General features: G+C 32.1%; 3 protein-coding genes across 6 annotated transcripts in view; 1 reads left to right on the top strand and 2 right to left on the bottom strand.

The window, feature by feature from the left end:
- The window catches only part of LOC114329493 (venom carboxylesterase-6), a 337,686-nt gene that overhangs the window by 313,669 nt on the left and 3,751 nt on the right, over window positions 1-20,266 (bottom strand). The window lies entirely within an intron of this gene.
- Window positions 1-20,266, top strand: part of LOC114342824 (nuclear envelope integral membrane protein 1) — a 112,669-nt gene that overhangs the window by 81,335 nt on the left and 11,068 nt on the right. The window contains exons 1-4 of one of the 3 annotated variants that reach the window (XM_028293633.2): window positions 15,743-15,890; window positions 16,041-16,120; window positions 16,197-16,315; window positions 18,438-18,645. In XM_028293633.2, coding sequence (XP_028149434.2) covers window positions 16,048-16,120; window positions 16,197-16,315; window positions 18,438-18,645 — 400 coding nt within the window. In that variant the 5' untranslated portion in view covers window positions 15,743-15,890; window positions 16,041-16,047. Of the gene's footprint in view, window positions 1-15,742; window positions 15,891-15,967; window positions 16,121-16,196; window positions 16,316-18,437; window positions 18,646-20,266 lie in introns of those variants that run through there. The other 2 variants (XM_050643796.1, XM_028293632.2) reach the window with 2 other exon arrangements.
- Window positions 1,682-15,737, bottom strand: LOC114342825 (putative lipoyltransferase 2, mitochondrial). Of its 2 annotated transcripts, none has more exons than XM_028293634.2 (3): window positions 15,391-15,737; window positions 10,870-11,084; window positions 1,682-2,095 (listed from the first exon to the last, which is right to left on the bottom strand). In XM_028293634.2, exons 1-3 carry the CDS (start codon window positions 15,596-15,598, stop codon window positions 1,823-1,825), a joined length of 696 nt encoding a protein of 231 aa, XP_028149435.1. In that variant the 5' UTR covers window positions 15,599-15,737; the 3' UTR covers window positions 1,682-1,822. The 2 variants fall into 2 exon arrangements, with proteins under 2 accessions (XP_028149435.1, XP_028149436.1); XM_028293635.2 differs by having other exon boundaries at window positions 10,782-11,084.

Here is a 20,266-nt window from a genome sequence, read left to right on the forward strand (position 1 = left end):
GTTGCTCAAAATTATGCGTTTCAAAAATAGATGATGACGCCGACGTTTCTGGATTTTCTACATGAGACAACATATTATTATTATTTATTATTGGTAGATTGTGAGTATTAGAAATCCATAAACTACTAACCGATTGTGAGTAAAATAGTATACAAACCTCGCGGGAACTCATTCTAGCCTCGCGTCTGTAGTACCTAAACTACCTTGCCGCTCGGCTGAAATAGAGTACTTTCCCGCTAGGTATGTAATATACTATTATTATGAATCACTATTTTGGCCCCTTGAAGGACATATAACTGCTTGGTGTGCAATCATAGTCTGTTTTTCATAAAGCAAAATATCTTCTGTTTTCCTGACACTGTTTAGTTTTACAATATCCTGTTAGGGAACTTGCACGTTTTTTTTTTATTACATAATAATGTTCAGTTTTGTATAAAAATGAGATTTCCACAATTTCACGCTTCAAAAACTCATAATAACTTAGAAGTACAAATTTAAAGTCTTCTTTATCTTAAAATAGTTCAAACGACCCGTGACGTCACAGAGTTTGACTATGTCGTGGTTCAGTTTATGGTTATATTTACGTATATTCTTCTTCTTCTTTAGTTTATTGGCCTCCACCTACTTGGGTATTTAGCCAGATCGTCGTCGGGGAATAAAGGAAAAATATTTATATTCTAATGACATTTATCGTATGTCACTGTAATAAAATATACCAGTTTGTTGAGATTGCAGTTTGATACAGTTTTTGAAGGAAAGGAAAGAAGGTTTACTATTGAAAATAAAACCATTTTGTAAAAGTACAAATTTCCTATGAATATTTCAAACGATCAAAAACATTTGTAACGTCACATAACTGTATTTTCTACTGACGTGTATAATGTTTAATCCAAAATTATATATACAATTGGTGTAGAATGTAAACATACAACCCAGTGACGTCACGCCGCGTTTTGCGGTGGCTGGTATAAGTTGAATTTTTAGTCGTCTTTAGGGGCCAAACGAAAGACAAACAAAACTTTTTTATTTGTGATACAGGTTCTAAATTATGTTCTGTTGTGATTTATACCATTTTTTTCGAATTTAAAATTTTGTGCACGTGCCTTATTATATGAATCAAGCGTGAAGCTGTGATAACATTTGATTTGTGTGATTGTACTGTACAAGAATTTATTTACTTTTATCCCATTTATGTTCAGATCATTTTATTATTTTATTTACAAAATATTTAAGAATTTTCAAATGTTTATACAATTGTAAGTGTTTATTCGCTGTAACATGGCAGTTACAAGATTAATATTGGACGAACTTGTTATTATATAAGTGTGTAATTATTTAAGATGCTTACAAGAAAAAATAAAGTCAACCTACCTACGTCATTACTCAAACACTTTTTACACGTTTTTTTATATTATCTATATCTATGAAATACCATATTAAAGTACACTTTCTTAATTAAATATTTAATAACTATGTGCGTAATGATGACATTACTACTAAACTTTAAGCCGACACAATTGTTTAAAATTACAAAATTTTAAACTAACAATATAAACTATAATAAAGCTACATGCAGAGGTAGACCACATCCTTGGAGTAGACCGCATACTATAGTAGCACCTCTTAGGCTCTAATTTTCCTAATTATTTGTCATAAAAGAAGAATTTAGTAAAAATATAAATCAGGAATATATATTCTTTATTATCAAAAAGAAATATGGAATACATATTTGTCTATAAAAATCTCACATCAGCTATATAAAAGGCAAAGATTGCCTAATAACAAATAAAACATAAATGAAGTATGTACACATATTTGTTTCTTATTTAACAAAAGTCTTCTGGAGACAATCAGCCTCTTCTTCAGGATAATCAATGAGATCCACTTCAAAGATTTCCTTAAAACTTTCTAACAAGACTGGTATAGTCTCTGCAACTGTTACTTCTCTACCTAGTTCTTGGCTGAGACTTGTAACACCCTTTCCTTCAATTCCACATGGCACTATATGGTCAAACCAGGAGAGATCAGGGTTGCAATTTAGAGCAAAACCATGGGAGGTAATGTAACGGGAACCATGAAGTCCAACAGAACAAATCTAAAACAAAGTATTCAAAATATATCGCTTATCTGGAAGGAAACTGACACAACTCAAAAAATTCATAATTTCAGTTTGTTATATTGTTAAATTGACTCCAAAAATCCTATACTTTTACCAGGAAAAGTGTCACATAGATGTTTACTTCCAATTTTGTAAGATGGCGGTAATGTCATTATTCATTTGACGGTAAAATTAATATTTTTATTCTTAACAATGACACTTTTCAATTAGGTTCTGACGTTCGACATAAATGTATCTTTATTTTTCATGTATCTAGGTATTTTTTGCTATTGTTTAAAAAGTGACCAAATATTTTAAAAGAAAAATGATATAACTCAAAATGTTGATGTTTTTTCCTTTTTTTAAATCAGATATCATAGTTTTTTGGTTTTGCTTCTCACAAAATTAGAAATATTCACTTATCCATATTCTTCATTTTTAATTTATAAATTTTAGCAGTTACCGTTTAAAACTTACAGTAAAAACAGGTTGGCTCCCATATGAATCACCGGTGATACATCAGCTTTAGTCGCTGTTATACCGGCATAAATTTGCATAGACTTCTGTCTGGTACCAAGCAAACTGCGATTATAAATATATTCTCCGATTCATAGGTGTCGCTCTGGACGACTTAAATATGATACCGGAGTAACTTTTAGGCGGGATTTGCTTGTGATTACCGGTGATTCACATTGGTATATGAATGACCAGAAAAGTATATTTTTCCGGTTTTCATTAATTTTTTAGTTATTATGTAGTGCAAGTGTATCTAGGTTATTTCCTAGCGTTTTTATTGTAAAATATGGATCATAAAGATGAACAAAAATTACTTCAATGGTACAATGAACATACATTTTTCAGATTTTAAATCGCTTATAACTTAAAACCATAAACTTTTGAGAACAATGACAAAAGACCTTTTTGTTTAGAAAACCCAAAAACCCTAAAAAAATATTTTCCAGAACAAAAAAGGTGATTTTTTTTCGAATTTGTTTTAAAAAATTGTTCAACCAATGTCTGCCCAAAAATTTCGCCTGGTAGCTTTCTGATTTGTTTAAAGAGGATATTTCTGAACAAAAATCTGCAATATATCACCAGTGATTCACATGGTCCAGAAATAAACCAAGAAGGTTGATCACCTTTGATACATGAGCTATTCTAGGTCAAATGAACACACTTTGAATTAATTATTTTCCTGACCTATTTAGATTTTGTTAAAATTTATAGTACTCATAGTGGATGATGATTAGGTGAAATATGGTTGTGTAAAGTTTTCCAAAAAAAATCCAATATATACAGACCATACTTTTTTGGAATGGTTGTAGAAGCTATCCTAATTGAGCTAGAATGCTGGGAGAGGTGTCATTTTGCAGCATTTTTAAAGCTCTTTACAGTGATATATGCAACATGATGTTATGATAAACAAGTTTTTCTCAAACAAAAAAATATACTTTGATTCAGTTTTTTTCCAAAATAAGAGGAGAAAGGGCATAAACAAAACGAAAAAACATTTACAAAACGGTTCTTTTCAGAACCACATATATCTGCTGGTGTAAGAGTTCATTTAAGAGCATTGTACCGGGTGTCCCAATAAGAATGGCGCTCGGCCATATCTCAGGAACTGTTTATAGTACTTACAGCTTTGGGAAAAAAAATTTTATAAGAAAAGTTGCCTCGAGAAAAGCCTGGAAATTATTTTCATAATTGTAACTCCACCGCTAGAGGGCGTAATTGAATATCAAAAATTAAAAAATCTAAATTTTACAAAATTTGCCTAAGCAAAGGGCACTGGAAATCCGATTATCGTATTCTTTATAAAATTCTGCGCATATTTTATTTCACAAGTTTAAGTCTACCTGTGCAAATAAGAGGTGGGGGTGAGTGGGAACTTTGGTATGAAAAAATCGCTGTAAGTCCGGTTCTGATTAATCGATTTTTGCAAACTTGATCCTGTTGAAAACAGCTCTTTTTCGTTAATGTAATAGTTATAATTTGAAAACAGCCTATTACGTAATATGCCGGCTACAAGGCGCTATTTATTTTCTTTTTAGAAATCTAGTTTTCTGTGCAAAATATTAAATACAAGTATGTATTTTTTTCCTGTATTACAAAATTAGACCAAATTAGCAACAGAAAACCGAAAACCGCATGTCTATACCTTTTTTCTATCTCGAGATATCTTAAGAAACGTGTAAATTTTAAACATAACTGTTGCTGTCATATAAGTGGAAATATATAGAAGCAAGCAGTGTGCTATGGAAAAAAACAAAGAAACATTTTTCAGATGTCACCGTTTATAATAAATCAAAACAAAATATGAAAAACTCTACTACTGGGGTGACGTCTTTGGGGATATTTCATTGCATATATTCTAGCCGCAACAGTTGCATTTCTTATGCATTCAAAGAATGTGGCTATCATGTCAAATGCTTTTTAGTTTGTAAGAATCATCTTGAATTTCACTCTATATAAATTTTATATAAAACTTAATAGAAACAAACCGCAACAAACCAGCAATGCACAAATTTTTATGTTTTACTGATTTGACACATAATTTGACACATGATGACTTCTTGAAGTTAATACTTCTAATAGTTCTATTTTTTCCATAGCACACTATTTGTTTCCACTTTGACTTCCTTAACTTAGTTTACCGGTGACAATAACAGTTATGTATTTATCTTAGTTGGGAATAGGATAATTGATATTAAAGTATAATGAAATAAAAATTAAAAATTTGTGTAGAAAATCTGACGTTTTTACATTTTCTACGATTCATCGAGAGAAAAGCAAATGCGCGGAGGCAACAATTCATAAAAATTTACATATTAACGCTATTTTTTTGGTATTATTTTAAGTATTAAAATTAGTGTAATATTTAAATAAAAACAAAATTAAACTGTTTAAAATATATTTATTTCGTTAAAATCATAATAATAGACGTATAACTTCTTACTCGCGTACAAAGTACACACACCCTTTTTTTGTTATATTTTATAGTGTTATTTGTCTTATTGTTGTTTTGATTCATTATATACGGTGACATCTGGACAATGTTCCTTTGATTTTTTTCATATCACATTACGTGCTTCTATATATTTCCACTTATATGACTGCAACAGTTATGTTTAAAATTTACACGTTTCTTAAGATATCTCGAGATAGAAAAAAGGTATCGACATGCGGTTTTCGGTATTCTGTTGCTAATTTGGTCTAATTTTGTAAGCCAGGAAAAAAAATACATACTTGTTTTTAATATTTTCCAAAGAAAACTAGATTTCTAAAAAAAAATAAATAGCGCCTTCTAGCCGGCATATTACGTAATAGGCTGTTTCCAAATTGTAACTATTACATTGTCGAAAAAGAACTGTTTTCAACAAGACCAATTTTGTAAAAATCGATTAAGCAGAACCGGACTTACAGCGATTTTTTCATAACAAGGTTCCCACTCACCCCCACCTCTTATTTGCACAGGTAGACTTAAACTTGTGAAATAAAATATGCACAGAATTGTATGAAGAATATAGGTCTGGATCCCGCATATGAAAAAAAAGTTGATTAATAGCAAGCTGAAAATTTGTTAATAGCTTAAAGGTGTCTAGTCGGACAAACTTTGATATATGGGAACCCTGGAACAGGGGAAGTTTTAATTGTGGAACAGGTTAAAAATTTGGAACGGTCAGACCACGAAAACGGCACATGTATTTTGTCCGACAGAACAGACTTAAACTCTCCGAACAGAGATTAAACTCTCATGTAAAAATCAGACTGCTATTTATCACCAAATGGGCGTTTTAATGAGTGGAACATGAAGAATATGTCAAATGACAGGAATTATGACAGGTGATAAATAGCACTTAGCAGTCTGATTTTTGCATGAGAGTTTAATCTCTGTTCGGAGAGTTTAAGTCTATTCTGTCGGACAAAATAAATGTGCCGTTTTCGTGGTCTGACTGTTCCAAATTTTTAACGTGTTCCACAATTAAAACTGCCCCTGTTCCAGTGTTCCCATATATCAAAGTTTATCCGACTAGACACCCTTAAGCTATTAACAAATTTTCAGCTTGCTATTAATCAACTTTTTTTTCATACGCGGGATCCAGACCTAATACGATGATTGGATTTCCAGTGCCCTTTCATTAGGCAAATTTTGTAAAATTTCGATTTTTTAATTTTTGATATTCAATTACGCCCTCTAGCGGTGGACTTACAATTATAAAAATAATTTCCAGGCTTTTCTCGGGGCAACTTTTGTTATAATTTTTTTTCCCCAAAGCTGTAGTATAAACGGTTCCTGAGATATGGCCGAGAGCCATTCTTATTGGGACACCCGGTACATAATTTAAAATTTTCATAATATTCCTACAAATACATAGTACTGTTGTTAATAACATATAAAAATTTTATCATGGGATGGTGATGGGTTCAACATAAAAAAAATTAATTTCACACATACAGTATGGTACAAATGAAAGGAATAAATTCGTAATTTCGCAAGCTGGTGACTTCAACCCGGGAGCAGTCGCGCTCACTTCTGTCACGTAAGTAGTCGCATAAGTAGTAGTTATATTTTTATTTACTTGTTATGTTAAAAATATCTATTTCTAACAATTTTAAAGCTAATTGGTTCTCATCAAAGCCATAAATTCCACAAAAAAAAATTCCACGCATTACTACGATCCTCCTTGAGGCACTTATGAGTGGAAAGCAATGCTGCAAAATTTTTCATCAAGTTATTATTGAAAAGCATAAAATGTGAGATTTTTTCTAGCAGCGCGACTGCTCCTAGGTTAAGAAAAAATCCCGAAACAGGTCGATTTTTATTTTTAAATTGTTTAAATTTTTAGATTTTTTGGTATATATATCATACTAGTGACGTGAAGATTTTTTTAAATGAGACTAGGGGTCTTGTGCCAGCCCATTTGAAAGGTTATTTAATTCTCTAATAAGTAATATAAGAATGTATGTAATTTATTTAATTTAAAATATATTTTACTGTTGCCAGAAAACAGAAAAAATGTTTATTTCACAAATAAACATTGCTTTTCGCTTAAATTCAATGTTCAAGCTAGCTCCCGCCAAACATCTGCTTTTTGAAAGTTTGATCATTTAATTTAAGCGAATAGTAATGTTTATTTGTGAAATAAACATTTTTTCTGATTTCTGACAGCAGTAAAATGTATTTTGAATTAACTAAATTACATACATTCATCTTTTTTGTCAATTAATTTAATTAAAAAAAACTTTTTTTGCCACCCTATATAAATTATTATGTTAATGTTTCTATTGCTGAACAGATAATTGAATAACCGTTCAAATGAGCTGGCAGTGGCGGCTCGTCAGGGTCGGCAGTGCCGACCTACACATTTATGGACAATGGACACATTATAGATTTTTTAAATATTTAATTTAATCGGAGTTGATGATATTCGTTTCTGTGAAATAAAAAATATATCTGTGAGATAATACAGACTAAATTTTATTCATTGTTTTTAAACGAATTCGATCCCGGTACGTTAGTTAAGTGATCCCTGTGCGCTGTGCGTAAGAGACTTTTCAAATTAATGATCCTATAGCCATGCACCCGCACCCGTTTGCGATTGTGTGAATTCTTATTATAAAGCCCGGCACGGCATGCCATCCCCAGATCGACAATTTGCTTATAATAAGAAGCTATGGAATATTAGCCGATAGGCAACCAATTATACATTCCCCGTATTTATTTGAATGGCAAGTACGGCAGCGGGTACCTCTGCCGAGCGGTGATCTGCAAACGGCAGAAAGGCACGTACGTAGCCACGTATTGCCTTGCTGGCGCGCCCGGGATAAAATTATGAAATAGGTAAGTAGTTTTACGTCGTTTAATTATTATTGATATTGTAATTCTTTTAAGTTGTTAGGAATTACCATTTAGGGGACAGGATGTATCGGAGCATTCGTTAAATCAAGTTAATTATAGAGAACACATAAAATTGTTTAACAAATACGATCTGGAATTTTCTAATTTATTTTCTGACTCGAAGAATATAGCGGCGTACCTAAAACAGCACAGAATGAAAGAATCAATTGGTAGTTACATTTTGATCCTTTTCGGTAGAAGTAGACGAAACTTCTGATATAGGTAACATGTCATTCACAAGTACCAATAAAATTGTTCTTCGATACGTGTTACGTCTAATATTTATGAGAGGTTGTTAGGTTTTCAGACGTGAGTAGAAGCCATAAGACAGAATATATTTTTGGTGTTTTAATTTAAAGAACAGATTAAAATTTTTTGATATCAAAAATAAATTGGTAAGGCAAATTTCTGACGGGGCTGTCTTGATGTCCAGTGAATTGTATGGTTTCCGGACAAAAGTTAAAACAATTGCACCAAGCAAAACTATTATTTACTCACTGTTATAAGTCATTGACCTCTTTGATTATTCAAAATTTAAAAGTTACGCCAAAGAATTTTCAAAATATTTATTAGACAAGTTCATTAAAAATTATCCATCATTTTTTAATCAAATAAAATAAGAAAATGGATTAACAGTTTTATATTCTGATCCAAATATTTTCGGAAGGTGGGATAAGTTACAGACTATGTATAATTTTATATACTGCAATTCATTAGGTACAACAAACTGTTCCCGAAATTAATAAATTATTGTGCTCAAATGTGGGCAAATTCTGTCTCAAATGAACGGGATTTCTCTTGTCTCAAAAGAGTCAAAACGTATTGTCGAAACACCATGAAACAGGAGAGAATGTCAAACTTGTCTCAAATGTCGATAGAAAAAAACTTTTAAAATCCCTCCAAAACAATAAATTTTACAATTATGTTATAACCCATTTTGCTACTTAGAAACAACATAGACTAGAGTTAATTTATAAACAGGTATAGTTTCTAAATTTATAGGAAAAAAAAAAGAATGTGTGTACTTCGTACGCACGTAAGAAGTTATACTTCTAAACAGTTTCTCTACTACTTTCCAAAAATTTTTATTAAAACAATACCAAAAATTAAAAAAATAAAAGAATAAAACACACACAAACACATTGAAAAATGCCACAAATGATTTCTGAACAATAATTGTTGCCAAAAATTTTAATTAAATACGTATTTTCTGAAAACAATTATATAATAATATACTTACAATCATAAAATCTATAAAAAAAAAAATAAAAAAATAACAACTTGCTTGGGGCTTGAACCCACTTCACGTCTATCGCGCCGTACGAAAGTCGAAGTGATTTCCCACTGCACCACATTCGCGTGTACGTCATGTGGGAATCTACACAAACTAAACGTTTACACCATAAACTTTTTGACATTTTGTTTATTTATATGAATTTAATCAAATTGACAAATGTTTTGTCCACTGTTTATTTATATGACAAAATATAGAGTAAGAAAACGATATATTAGATGAAGATTTGTAGAAAGTTTGTTCGTAATCAGATTATGTACATTAAAGCATTGTCTACTAACTACATTATTTTTTTACATTTTCCAAATAGATAGGTATGAAGATAATTTTTTATTGGAATACAACTGAAACATTTAGAATTACGTACCTGCGGCTTTTCAAAACTATTTAAAAAGTCACTATAATTATAAATTTGATTTTATTTCTGTCCTCACAACAATAAAAACTAATATATACAATATTTTTGTTTACCGATAACCTCCATATTGAACAATTATTGACAGATAATTTCAACACCCAATAAGAGCCCGTATAACGACTAATACCATACTGTCGGTGTGCGCATGCGCGCAGATTAATTAAATTTCACCTCAATGAAATCGCGCCTAAAGAAGCATACATCAACGCCTAAAGACAAAAACCAAACATCTCCTATGAAATTGAAGCCTTTGGAGACAAAACCTTGCCGACCCTGTCCCTAAATCCACGAGCCGCCACTGTGAGCTGGCACACAACCTTTAGTCTCATTTTAAAAAATCATTGATTACGTCATCACGCCCAGATGGATGACGTCACTAGTATGATATATGCCAAAAAATTACAATTTAAAAATAAAAATCGACCTGTTTCGGGATTTTTCCTTAAAGTCACCAGCTTGCGAAATTACGAATTTATACCTTTCATTTGTACCATACTGTATGTGTGAAATTAATTTTTTTTATGTTGAACCTATCACCATCCCATGATAAAATTTTTATATGTTATTAACAACAGTAGTATGGTTATTAACAATTCTATGTATTTGTAGGAATAGTACGAAAATTTTAAATTATGTACTTTTTGGAAAAAAACTTAATTAAAATATATTTTTTTTTGTTTGAAAAAAACTTGTTTTTCATAACATTATGTTGTAATATATCACTATAAAGAGCTTTAAAAATGCTGCAAAATGACACATCTCCCAGCATTCTAGCTCAATTCGGACAGCTTCTACAACCATTCCAAAAAAGTATGGTCCCAGTGTTTGGGATTTTTTTTGGAAAACTTTACATAACCAGATTTCGAAAACGGCTTGAGATAAAAATTTAAAATTTTCTATTTTTGTTTCCCTTATTAGCCACTATGGGTATTAAAAATTATAACCAAATCTGAAGAGGGGTGGAAATTAGGTGTGTTGCGTTGATATGGAATTATGGTACTACAACGCAGAATCAACACAGTATCATTGGTAGCCAACCTGTTAAGATCTAAAAAATCTATTTTTGTCTCACCTGAAAAAGTTGTTTTTTGAGTTGTGAAATTTTCTTCCGGATTAGCGCTATAACGCTTAAAAACAACTTTTAATTTTACAAAAAATACCTTTTTGTCTTTTATCCACACTCCTCTGTCCCCAAGAAGTTCAGCCTCCAATTTAAATTTTTTGCACAAATTGAGGATGGTCTTTTCAATCTTATCAATATACCAGTGAATCCTTGGATTGAAATTATGTAAGTTTAAAATAGGATATGCCACTAGTTGTCCAGGGCCATGGTATGTTATTAGACCGCCTCTGTTGGTTCTATAAAATTCAGCTCCTAGAAATAAATTGATTTAAAGTTATACTAGAAGAATGACAAAAGCATTTGACGAAGTAAGACAGGTAAAATTAGTCAAAGTTCTAAAGACAAAAACATACATAAAAATGAGAATAATAACAAACCTTTACTGGAATCAAAGAGCACAAACTGTAATAAATAATGAACCCAGTCCAGAAATTGAAATCAGGAGAGGAGTTAGGCAGGGATGTATGATGTCTCCATTACTATTTAATGTGCATAGTGAAGTCATTTTTGAAGAAGAATTACTATCTCAAAGTGAAGGAGTAATAATTAACTCAAGATCTATTAACAACCTAAGATATGCAGATGACACAGTGACTATGGCATGCTCTACTGAACAACTCCAATTACTACTAAACAAAACAAACAGTTTCTTTGAAAAATATGGACTATAAAAATGAATATAAAAAAGACCAAATACATAATAATAACTACGAAAACGTATATACAAATTAACATACATTTCAGAAATTAATATAACGGTCGATAAGTAAGTACAAATACGTAGAAACCTGGATTTCAGACAATAATGTTCAAAAAACAGAAATAACGGCCAGGAGAGAAATAGCAAGTAATGCATTTGAAGAGTACAGGGGAAAACAAGGAATGTCACTTTTTATACATCTTGAGATAAAGACCAATAAAGGTTTAATTCTTATGATTTCTAAAAACTACTTAGGAAATTCTTAACAGAATTCTAGCAATCCTTATTCTATAATCTTAATATAATATTAATCTATATTAACTTATTAATTCAATAATGCGCCAAAAAACTGCTAACATTCCTTATTTTTGTTCAGTGGGGTGCGCAAAATCCTGGTTCTTCGCCTGCATACAAATTCTTAGAAAATTTATATAGACTGATCTTTCTGGTTATTGCCCTGAATCGCAAGGCTAGTCGATAGTACTCAGTTTTTGCTACCACATGGTGAGAAAAACCAAAATTCATGAAAAAGTGACATTCCTTTTTTCCCTTGTACTCTTTATTTGTAAAAATGAAAACAATTTTCTACAACAAAGACCCTAGATTAGAACTGAAAGTAAGTACTCTGAGAAGCTACATGTTTTACTGGAATATGGGCTTAAAAGCTGGACATTAAAGCATGAACACATAAATAAGCCACAGTCATTTGAAATGTGGTGTTACAGGAGAAATCCAAGAGCTGGGAGCGGATTTTGCTCGTGATAAGTAATATGGAAAAACTATACAGGGATAATATGTTGAATTAGTTGTGTACATGACTTTTCCCAACGGGCGGAAATCAGAGTGGGGGACGAGGGTAGTTATAGGGGTCAAAGTCGCGGTTTCTATTATTTTTTTGTGACGCTCATTATCGAGATACTGCACCAAAATTTGGGAATAGGTAGGTCATGACGTAACTAAGTAAAATCTCCAGGGGCGGAACGCTGCGTGGCCGACAAAGGGTAGGGGGCAGGATTGAATATAACAATTATAAGGGGTTTTTTTGTGACGTTCCTGATCGAGATAGTGCACCAAAATTTGGGACAATTTTGCACAAAAAAAAATAAAAATCGCGATTTGGACCCCTTATAACTACCCTCGTCCCCCACTCTGGTTTCCGCCTTTGGGGATTTTACTTAGTTATGTCATGGACTACTTATTCTCAAATTTTGGTGCACTATCTCAATCAGGAACGTCACAAAAACCCGCTTAAAATTTTTATATTCACCCCTGCCGCCACCTCTTTGTCGGCCACGCAGCGTTCCGCCCCTGAAGATTTTACTTAATTACATCATGATCTACTTATTCTTAAATTTTGGTGCACACTATCTCGATCATGAGCGTCACAAAAAAACAATAAAAACTGCGACTTTGACCCCCTATAACTACCCTCGTCCCCCCATTCTGGTTTCCGCCCGTTGGGAAAAGTCATGTACACAACTAATTCAACATATCCCGCATAGTTTTCCCATATTACTTATCACAAGCAAAATCTGCTTCTATCTCTCCAACTAGAGGATGCTTAGAATAGCATGAACACAGAAGAAAACGAATACAGAAGTATTGCGAGAAATGGGCATAGAATATGAAATAATAAACACAATATAAATAAGAGTTTCCCCTTCTCTAATATGGATTGTTGACGAATTTCTTAAAAGACGCAGGTGTATAGTTAAAATCAATTAAATATATTCCCATTCATTTTCAAGGTTCACCACTCTCCTCTTTGTTGTATAATCTCTATTGCAGTGACATATGCGACAATACACTAACCAATACTAATTTGTTACAATTTGCTGATGACACTGCAGTGATATCATATTATGGAAAAAATTTAATAAAGACAATTGACTTATTGCAGAGGCAGGTGGATGACACAATATCTTGGGCAACTAAAACCTTCTAAAACAAAACTAATAATATTTAACCATAGAATTCAAAATCACTCTTTAACTTTAAACATATGTGACAATATTATCAAACCCTCCCAAACTGTCAAGTATTTGGGAATATAAATAGACAAAAAATTGAAGTTCAACCACCACACTATTAAAAATTATAATTATAACTAGAGCAAAACACTTCAGAAGTTTAACAGACAAGAATGAGGGAATTACGATTGAAACCGCGGCCAATATTTATAAAATGATTTGCAGGCCCATGGTGGAGTATGGTTATACAATTTTCTATAATTCTAAAGGTCCTGCCAAAAATAATATAAAAGTGAGTGAAACAGCTAGCCTTCGACAAATCACTAGAATGCGTCATCCTGATAATCCACTTCATAATCCATCAAACAGAATGCTGTACGATAAAACTGGAATTGAACCTATTAATGAGAGACTCAATAAGTTGTTTAAATATTTCTCTATTAATGACAAAAACAAAAATTTTATTGAACCCCACATTGTGAAGATACCAGAGGACAGTGCCCATAGATATCCAGGAAGAACCCTTTTTGAAGAAATCTGCTACACATCAAGACAATAAATAACTCTCTTTAAATCACCCTCTGTTATCGTAACTAATTGTCTAGTGATATCGTAATCACCACCACATAAAAATATTTTTTTATTATTGTAATAATATTAACACAAAATATTTAGTGCATTAATGTATATTAACCCTTAAACGCCCAAGGGTGGGTAAAAAATGTCCACCTAATGCGTATTCCCTTGTAACACATTTCTTACGTGTTTAAAAATTTTAAAAAAATTATTTATTGTTAAAAAGACAGCCCTTTATCGAATGTTAATTTGGTTCTACCGATATTTTTGAAAATAAAAGTAGTATCTTGAGTTAAATATGGGTGGGTATAAAAAGTACACCCTTGGTAAAACTTGTTACTAAAGGTTTTTATATAATTTCTCGTTGGTAGGTAGATAATCCATATAATTATCGACGTATACTTACATAATCTACATAATTATCCGCCAATGAGGAGGTTGAAAGGAAGAATGTGGAGAAAATCGACAAATCTGAATTACTGTCTCTTACTGGTATGTTAATTTTGATGTACATTGTAATTTTGTTGTAAGGTTTGTAAATTGTTTATATTAATATTTTAGACGATGCTGTGTTTATTAAGCATAAGAATCTTAAGTTTAATCCATTTCCAACAACTCTCAATAAATATATTAGCTATTTTCGAGGTGGACATTTTTTACCCACCCTTGGGCGTACATGGAACCTAAAAAAGTTGGGCGTTTAAGGGTTAATAGTAATAGTGTAAATGGGCTGAAAGACTTTGGTCGTTGGCCTTTTGGTACATTGTATCAATAAAGTATAATTCTCTCTCTCTCTCTCTCTCTAAGAAAGTTACAATATCTGTGACATGTAATGAGGGGACAGCGATATGAAATGCTAAGACTGATAATACAGGGAAAGATAAGAAGAGAAAGGAGTATAGGAAGAAGGAGAGTGTCATGGTTGAAGAATTTAAGGGACTGGTTTAAATGCAGTTCTATAGAACTCTTTAGAGCAGCGGTAGATAGAATAAAGATAGTGATGCTGATATTCAACAATCTAACTTCCGATTGGGAGACAGCACTTAAAGAAGAAGATTAATGACGAAATATACCAGTGGCAATAGAAGCAAAATGGCAATATGACTGAACTTAACACATTCACTGCCACTTACTCCAAAAGGCGTTTTGTACTGCGTGAGTCAGGTGCCACTAAACGCCTTTTGGAATTCATAACCTATGGAATTAAATAGGCCTGCTTTCATATTCGCTTCATATGAACGTGGCTGAATATAAGTAGCAGTGAATGTGTTAAGCAACTGAAAATGTGGTTATATAACTTTTTTGTTTTCACCTTTGTGCTTTAGATTTTCTTCTTCACTTTGTGAATAGTTTTTATCACGGATTCCTGTTGTATACACATGAGGGTGCTCCACAATAATCAGAGTATTTTGATTTTCTGTTGTGGTTTTATGAAGCTGAACAAAGTGTTGTTGTAAGTGGAGTCCGCAACCATATTTTATTTTACCGACCTTTAGAAGTTTCACAAGTTGTCTTCCCATTTATGTTCACATAAAACAATAGAAATTAAAAAGGAATACCAAATTATGGCACCATGCACCATTGAACCCAAACAAGCCCTTTAAAAACGTGTGATTGACATTGACAGATGCACCGGTGTTGGTTATGGCTACAGCTTAAAACAACGGAGAGCTATAAATATCGACGATTTTTGAAGTGAAGTTACAAGTTACCGTAATATAATAAATATAACTCACTGAGTCAATAACAAGTTTTAATTTATTCTGTTAGCTTTAATGTATATAAAAGGAATTACAACGCGAAAAGAAAAAAGTAAATAACATAAAATATTGTAGCCAGTGGCTGGAGTATTATCCATAAACTGTCGAAACATAACCTCAATTTAAAATATTTTGATTTTATTTGGTTTTGGTTGGTTGATTGTTGTTTCAAGCTTTTAATTGTTTGTTGTTTTATTTTTAGGATAACAATGTCCAGAAAATTGTTTTTATCATTGGTAATCTCTATAATTCAATTAAATCCAGCAACGGGCTATCAAAATGGTAAGATAATTTTTTATTACCAAATTTAAAATATTGGTTTCATAAGGATATAATAATTATATTAATTTGTTTCTAGTACATCACTTGGAAAATGCAGAAAAGTTCACATTTGATTCAAATGGGGGTCTCGAATTACAAACATTTTGTTATAAAGGCAGGAAGAAATCTATAATTTACACATGGCAGAGTGTAATGGTATGTAGGTAAACTGTAACTGTAACCCATTGAAATGACTCATTTTAACCCATTAGTTCCCAAGCTTAAAAAAGAATAATAAACTGTGTTTTTTATTGCTAAAATATACTTAATACTCATCTATCAAGTTAAAAAAAAAATAAAAGTCCTTAGGTTTTTCATAACAAAATTTAGCGAATATGCAACGCTGGGATTTCTTAGAACAAATTTGAGAAAAAGTATATAATTTTTAATTACTGTGAAATTGTTCAAAGCAATTTGGATGCAGATGGATTTGACACTTATATATCTGAACCTCGGAGGTAAACACCACTATGTCATTTCGAGCAATTGTGTTTAGTCTGTGTTTGAAACAAAGTTTAGAGCACTTATTATGTTAATAAAAATCTGATATATCCCATAATTGGTTGAAAGACAATATGACAATATTTTAATGATAATATATAACCAATTTGTATAATCCAACTAATAAAATAAGGGGATTAACACGTTGACAGATATAACGTCCATAGACGTTCTAATTTCTATTAATGTAGCTTATACATTTGATGCACTGTCCGTCAATGTGTTAAAGGAACTTGTTCAAAATAACACCATATCAACATAGTGTAGTTTACCTCCGAGGTCCAGATATATACAGTGTTGTACTTTTGCTTGTCTGCATCTTCTTCTTGCTTTATTCTGTAATCTGTAAAAGTTGTCTGTATTCTGTAAAAATGTTATTCAAATACTGATGCATTAAAAAAATACAATTAAAAATGTTGCGTTTACGCAACATTGGGAACTAAACTGCGCGTCATAGAAAACGGGCACCCTAAAAGGTGGGTCATTTTTTATCTCGCGTATCTCCTTAACCTGTTGTCCGATTTAAGTGATTTTATGAATATGTTATAGCCTTATTCTTTGTCAATATCCTTGTAATAATATTTTTGCCAAACAGGTAAATTTTCATTGTATACAGGGTTCACGAATCAAACTGTGTTTTTTTCTCAAAGTTCGCAACACCCTGTGGAATATTCTAGTCTTTATAAAATACTGAAATGAAATCCCGACTATATCCTCAGGTTTTCTGAATATTCTGTTTTTTGATTCATTCTCTTATGTTGGATAATACAAAAGTTACGTGCTTTAACAACTAGTCATGTTCTTCATCAGTATAGGTTGTTTGTAAATAAGTGCGACAAACTTTAAGGGGTAATTCTGCATGAAAAAATAATGACCGTTTGCTTTATAGACTTATGTCAGCAATTGCTTTGTTTACGAGATACGGGATGTTAATTTTTTTTTACAAGCTGACGATTTATTTTATTGCCCTAAAACCGGTTGAGATATGCAAATGAAATTTGGTAGGTTTTAAGAGATAGTTATTGCGAATTGTTTGACTTGCAATCAAGAATTTTATATTCACTATTGGCGTGCATATGGGTAACATGATCAATCATATTACCCGTATGCACGCCAATGGTAAATATGAAATTCTTAATTGTATGTTACAAAATGTGCAATAACTACGTCTTAAAACCCACCAAATTTCATTTGCATATCTCAACTGGTTTTAAAGCAATAAATAAATCGTCAGTTTGTAAGAAAAAATTCAACATCCCGTATCTCACAAACGAAGCATTTGCGGGCATACGATTATAAAGCAAACTGTCATTATTTTTTAATGCAGAAGTACCCCTTAAAGTTTGTCGCACTTGTTAAGAAACACCCTGTACTGAAAAAGAGCATGGCTAATTGTTAAAGCACCTAACTTTTGTATTATCCAACATAAGCGAATGAATCAAAAAACAAAATGTTGAGAAAACCTGAGGCTATAGTTGAGTTTTAATTTCAGTATTTTATAAATGCTAGGATATTCCACAGGGTGTTGCGAACTTTGAGAAAAAAACACAGTTTGATTCGTACACCCGGTATACAATGAAAATTTACCTGTTTAGCAAAAATATTATTACAGAGATATTGACAAAGAACAAAGCTATAACATATTCAAAAAATCACTTAAATCGGACAACAGGTTTAGGAGATACGCAACCTCAAATATTACCCATTTTTTAGGGTGCCCGTTTTCTATGACGCGCAGTGTATATAATGGGCTAATATACCTATTTATACATTGCAGTTTCACTTGAACCATCCTAACGATGACTATACATTATATGAAGGATCCTCTCCAGAAGATGTGTTGCTAGAATATTCTAAAAACAGGTTTTATTGGTCAACCAGCCTATTTCCAGTTAAACAGAAAAGTTTTAAAATCAATCCTTTTAATTCAACCTGTATCGGTGTAAAGAGCAGTGCAAGATACACTGTTAGGTTTAATGTTATCAGTAAGTCTTGTTATCACTTGTGCTTTGAATATTATTTACTTTGTAATAAAACAAAATCTAAACGAAAGAACTCTTATGTTGCTATTTATTGAGTTGTTTCTTGCTTAGTAACACATTTTTAGATATAAAAATAGAAGGTACAGAAAATTGAAAAATATACACAAAGCAAAAATTTATTATTAGAAAATTTGAAGACGCCATTTCAGTCCTTAATTTGTTTTCTACTGCCAGATATAGATGTTTTTGAGATTCAGCTATTGAATTATGGTATGTGGCAAAATAAACAGTACCTACCTACTGAAATTCGTATGCCTCAAATTTGTATGTGTCAGGCGCCAAAACGTACTGAGTGGTTTCCGAACATTGTTATAACATATGTGAATGTCGTGATAATATTAGGTGCGTCAGAATGGTTCCCAGTTTTACAGAAAAAATTTTTACGAAAATGGTCCAAGCTTAAAATCAACAATGGTTTCACCAGGACGGTACAGCCTGTCACACTGCCAGGAAGTCTCTTTGAATACAGTACGATCATTTTGGGAGTTTCCACTCACCAGAACTAACACCACCAGATGCGTACACATGGGGAATGCTAAAGGAGTCAGACAGATCCTCCGTCTGCCATTTCAGAACTGAGGACTGGAATTACAAATTTTTTTGTGCCAGAGGCAGGAGGGGAAATTTGCCTTAGGGGAGAACTTAAAATGAAAAACCAACCAAAAGACATAAAAAAAGACTAATAAATAATTTTCCTAACTACTGTGTTTATTGGGTTGAATTTGTCTTTCTGTGGTTTCGGTTTCATGTCAGCAAATATATTTTTATGTTTGAACAATTTTTTTTCTTTAGTTTTGGACCTTGTTAGGAGGGGAAATTTCCTTATTTTCCCTGCCCATAGATCCGCCACTGGCCAGAGTACATCTTTAACATATTTTTTATCGAGAACATACATCTTCGTGAATAATGTTTGCAAGGCTATATCATGTATATGTTGTATAAATAATCATAAACATTTCAATATTCATTTCAGCACTGTTTATTTTACTTCATACTGTACTAGAAAATATACCATACTTTGAAACTGATTCAAATTATTTTGTTCACTTAATCTGTTTCTAAATTAATTTATTCATTCATTAAGCATTACAATCCCTAGACATTATAGCTAACGCCATGGCGATTAAAATCCTATTATTGGGTGAGGTGGATTATTCCTCTATATTTTATTTATAGCTTGCTGTGTGTTTTTGCTGCTGTAGTGACTTTTTTCCATTTCTTCCTGTCCTTGCACTGAACTTTCGAGTATTTAACATTCATTGCTCTTATATCTTCTTCTACATCATCCAGCCATTGTCTTCTAGGTTCTAGGCCTTCTTCTACACCTGAGCCATTGTGGTGTCCAGTTAGTTATCATTCTCAGCATGTCTGAGTGTGAGTGTCTCTGTATAATGTCTTAGCTATTCCAATGGAAGAGATTTTATGTTTCTGACTATATTTGCTCCCTTTTATTCTGATTCAATTTCTGCATTTGTTCTCATTCTTCTTTCTTCCTCTATTCTTACATTGGGGCCCAGTATTATTCCCATTATTTTTCTTTCACATTTCACAAGGCTATCTTCCT

This window comes from Diabrotica virgifera, chromosome 2 (assembly GCF_917563875.1).
Source record: "Diabrotica virgifera virgifera chromosome 2, PGI_DIABVI_V3a".
Classification (NCBI taxonomy): domain Eukaryota; kingdom Metazoa; phylum Arthropoda; class Insecta; order Coleoptera; family Chrysomelidae; genus Diabrotica; species Diabrotica virgifera.

What these genes read in the sequence shown, in the direction of transcription:
- LOC114342825 (XM_028293634.2), bottom strand. Translation starts at nt 15,598, where the DNA reads ATGGGAAGACAACTTGTGAAACTTCTAAAGGTCGGTAAAATAAAATAT. An exon ending in AGAAAATCTAAAGCACAAAG is followed by an intron (nt 11,085 to 15,390) that starts GTGAAAACAAAA and finishes ATTTATTTCTAG; the next exon opens with GAGCTGAATTTTATAGAACC. An exon ending in TGTGGATAAAAGACAAAAAG is followed by an intron (nt 2,096 to 10,869) that starts GTATTTTTTGTA and finishes ACTTTGTTTTAG; the next exon opens with ATTTGTTCTGTTGGACTTCA.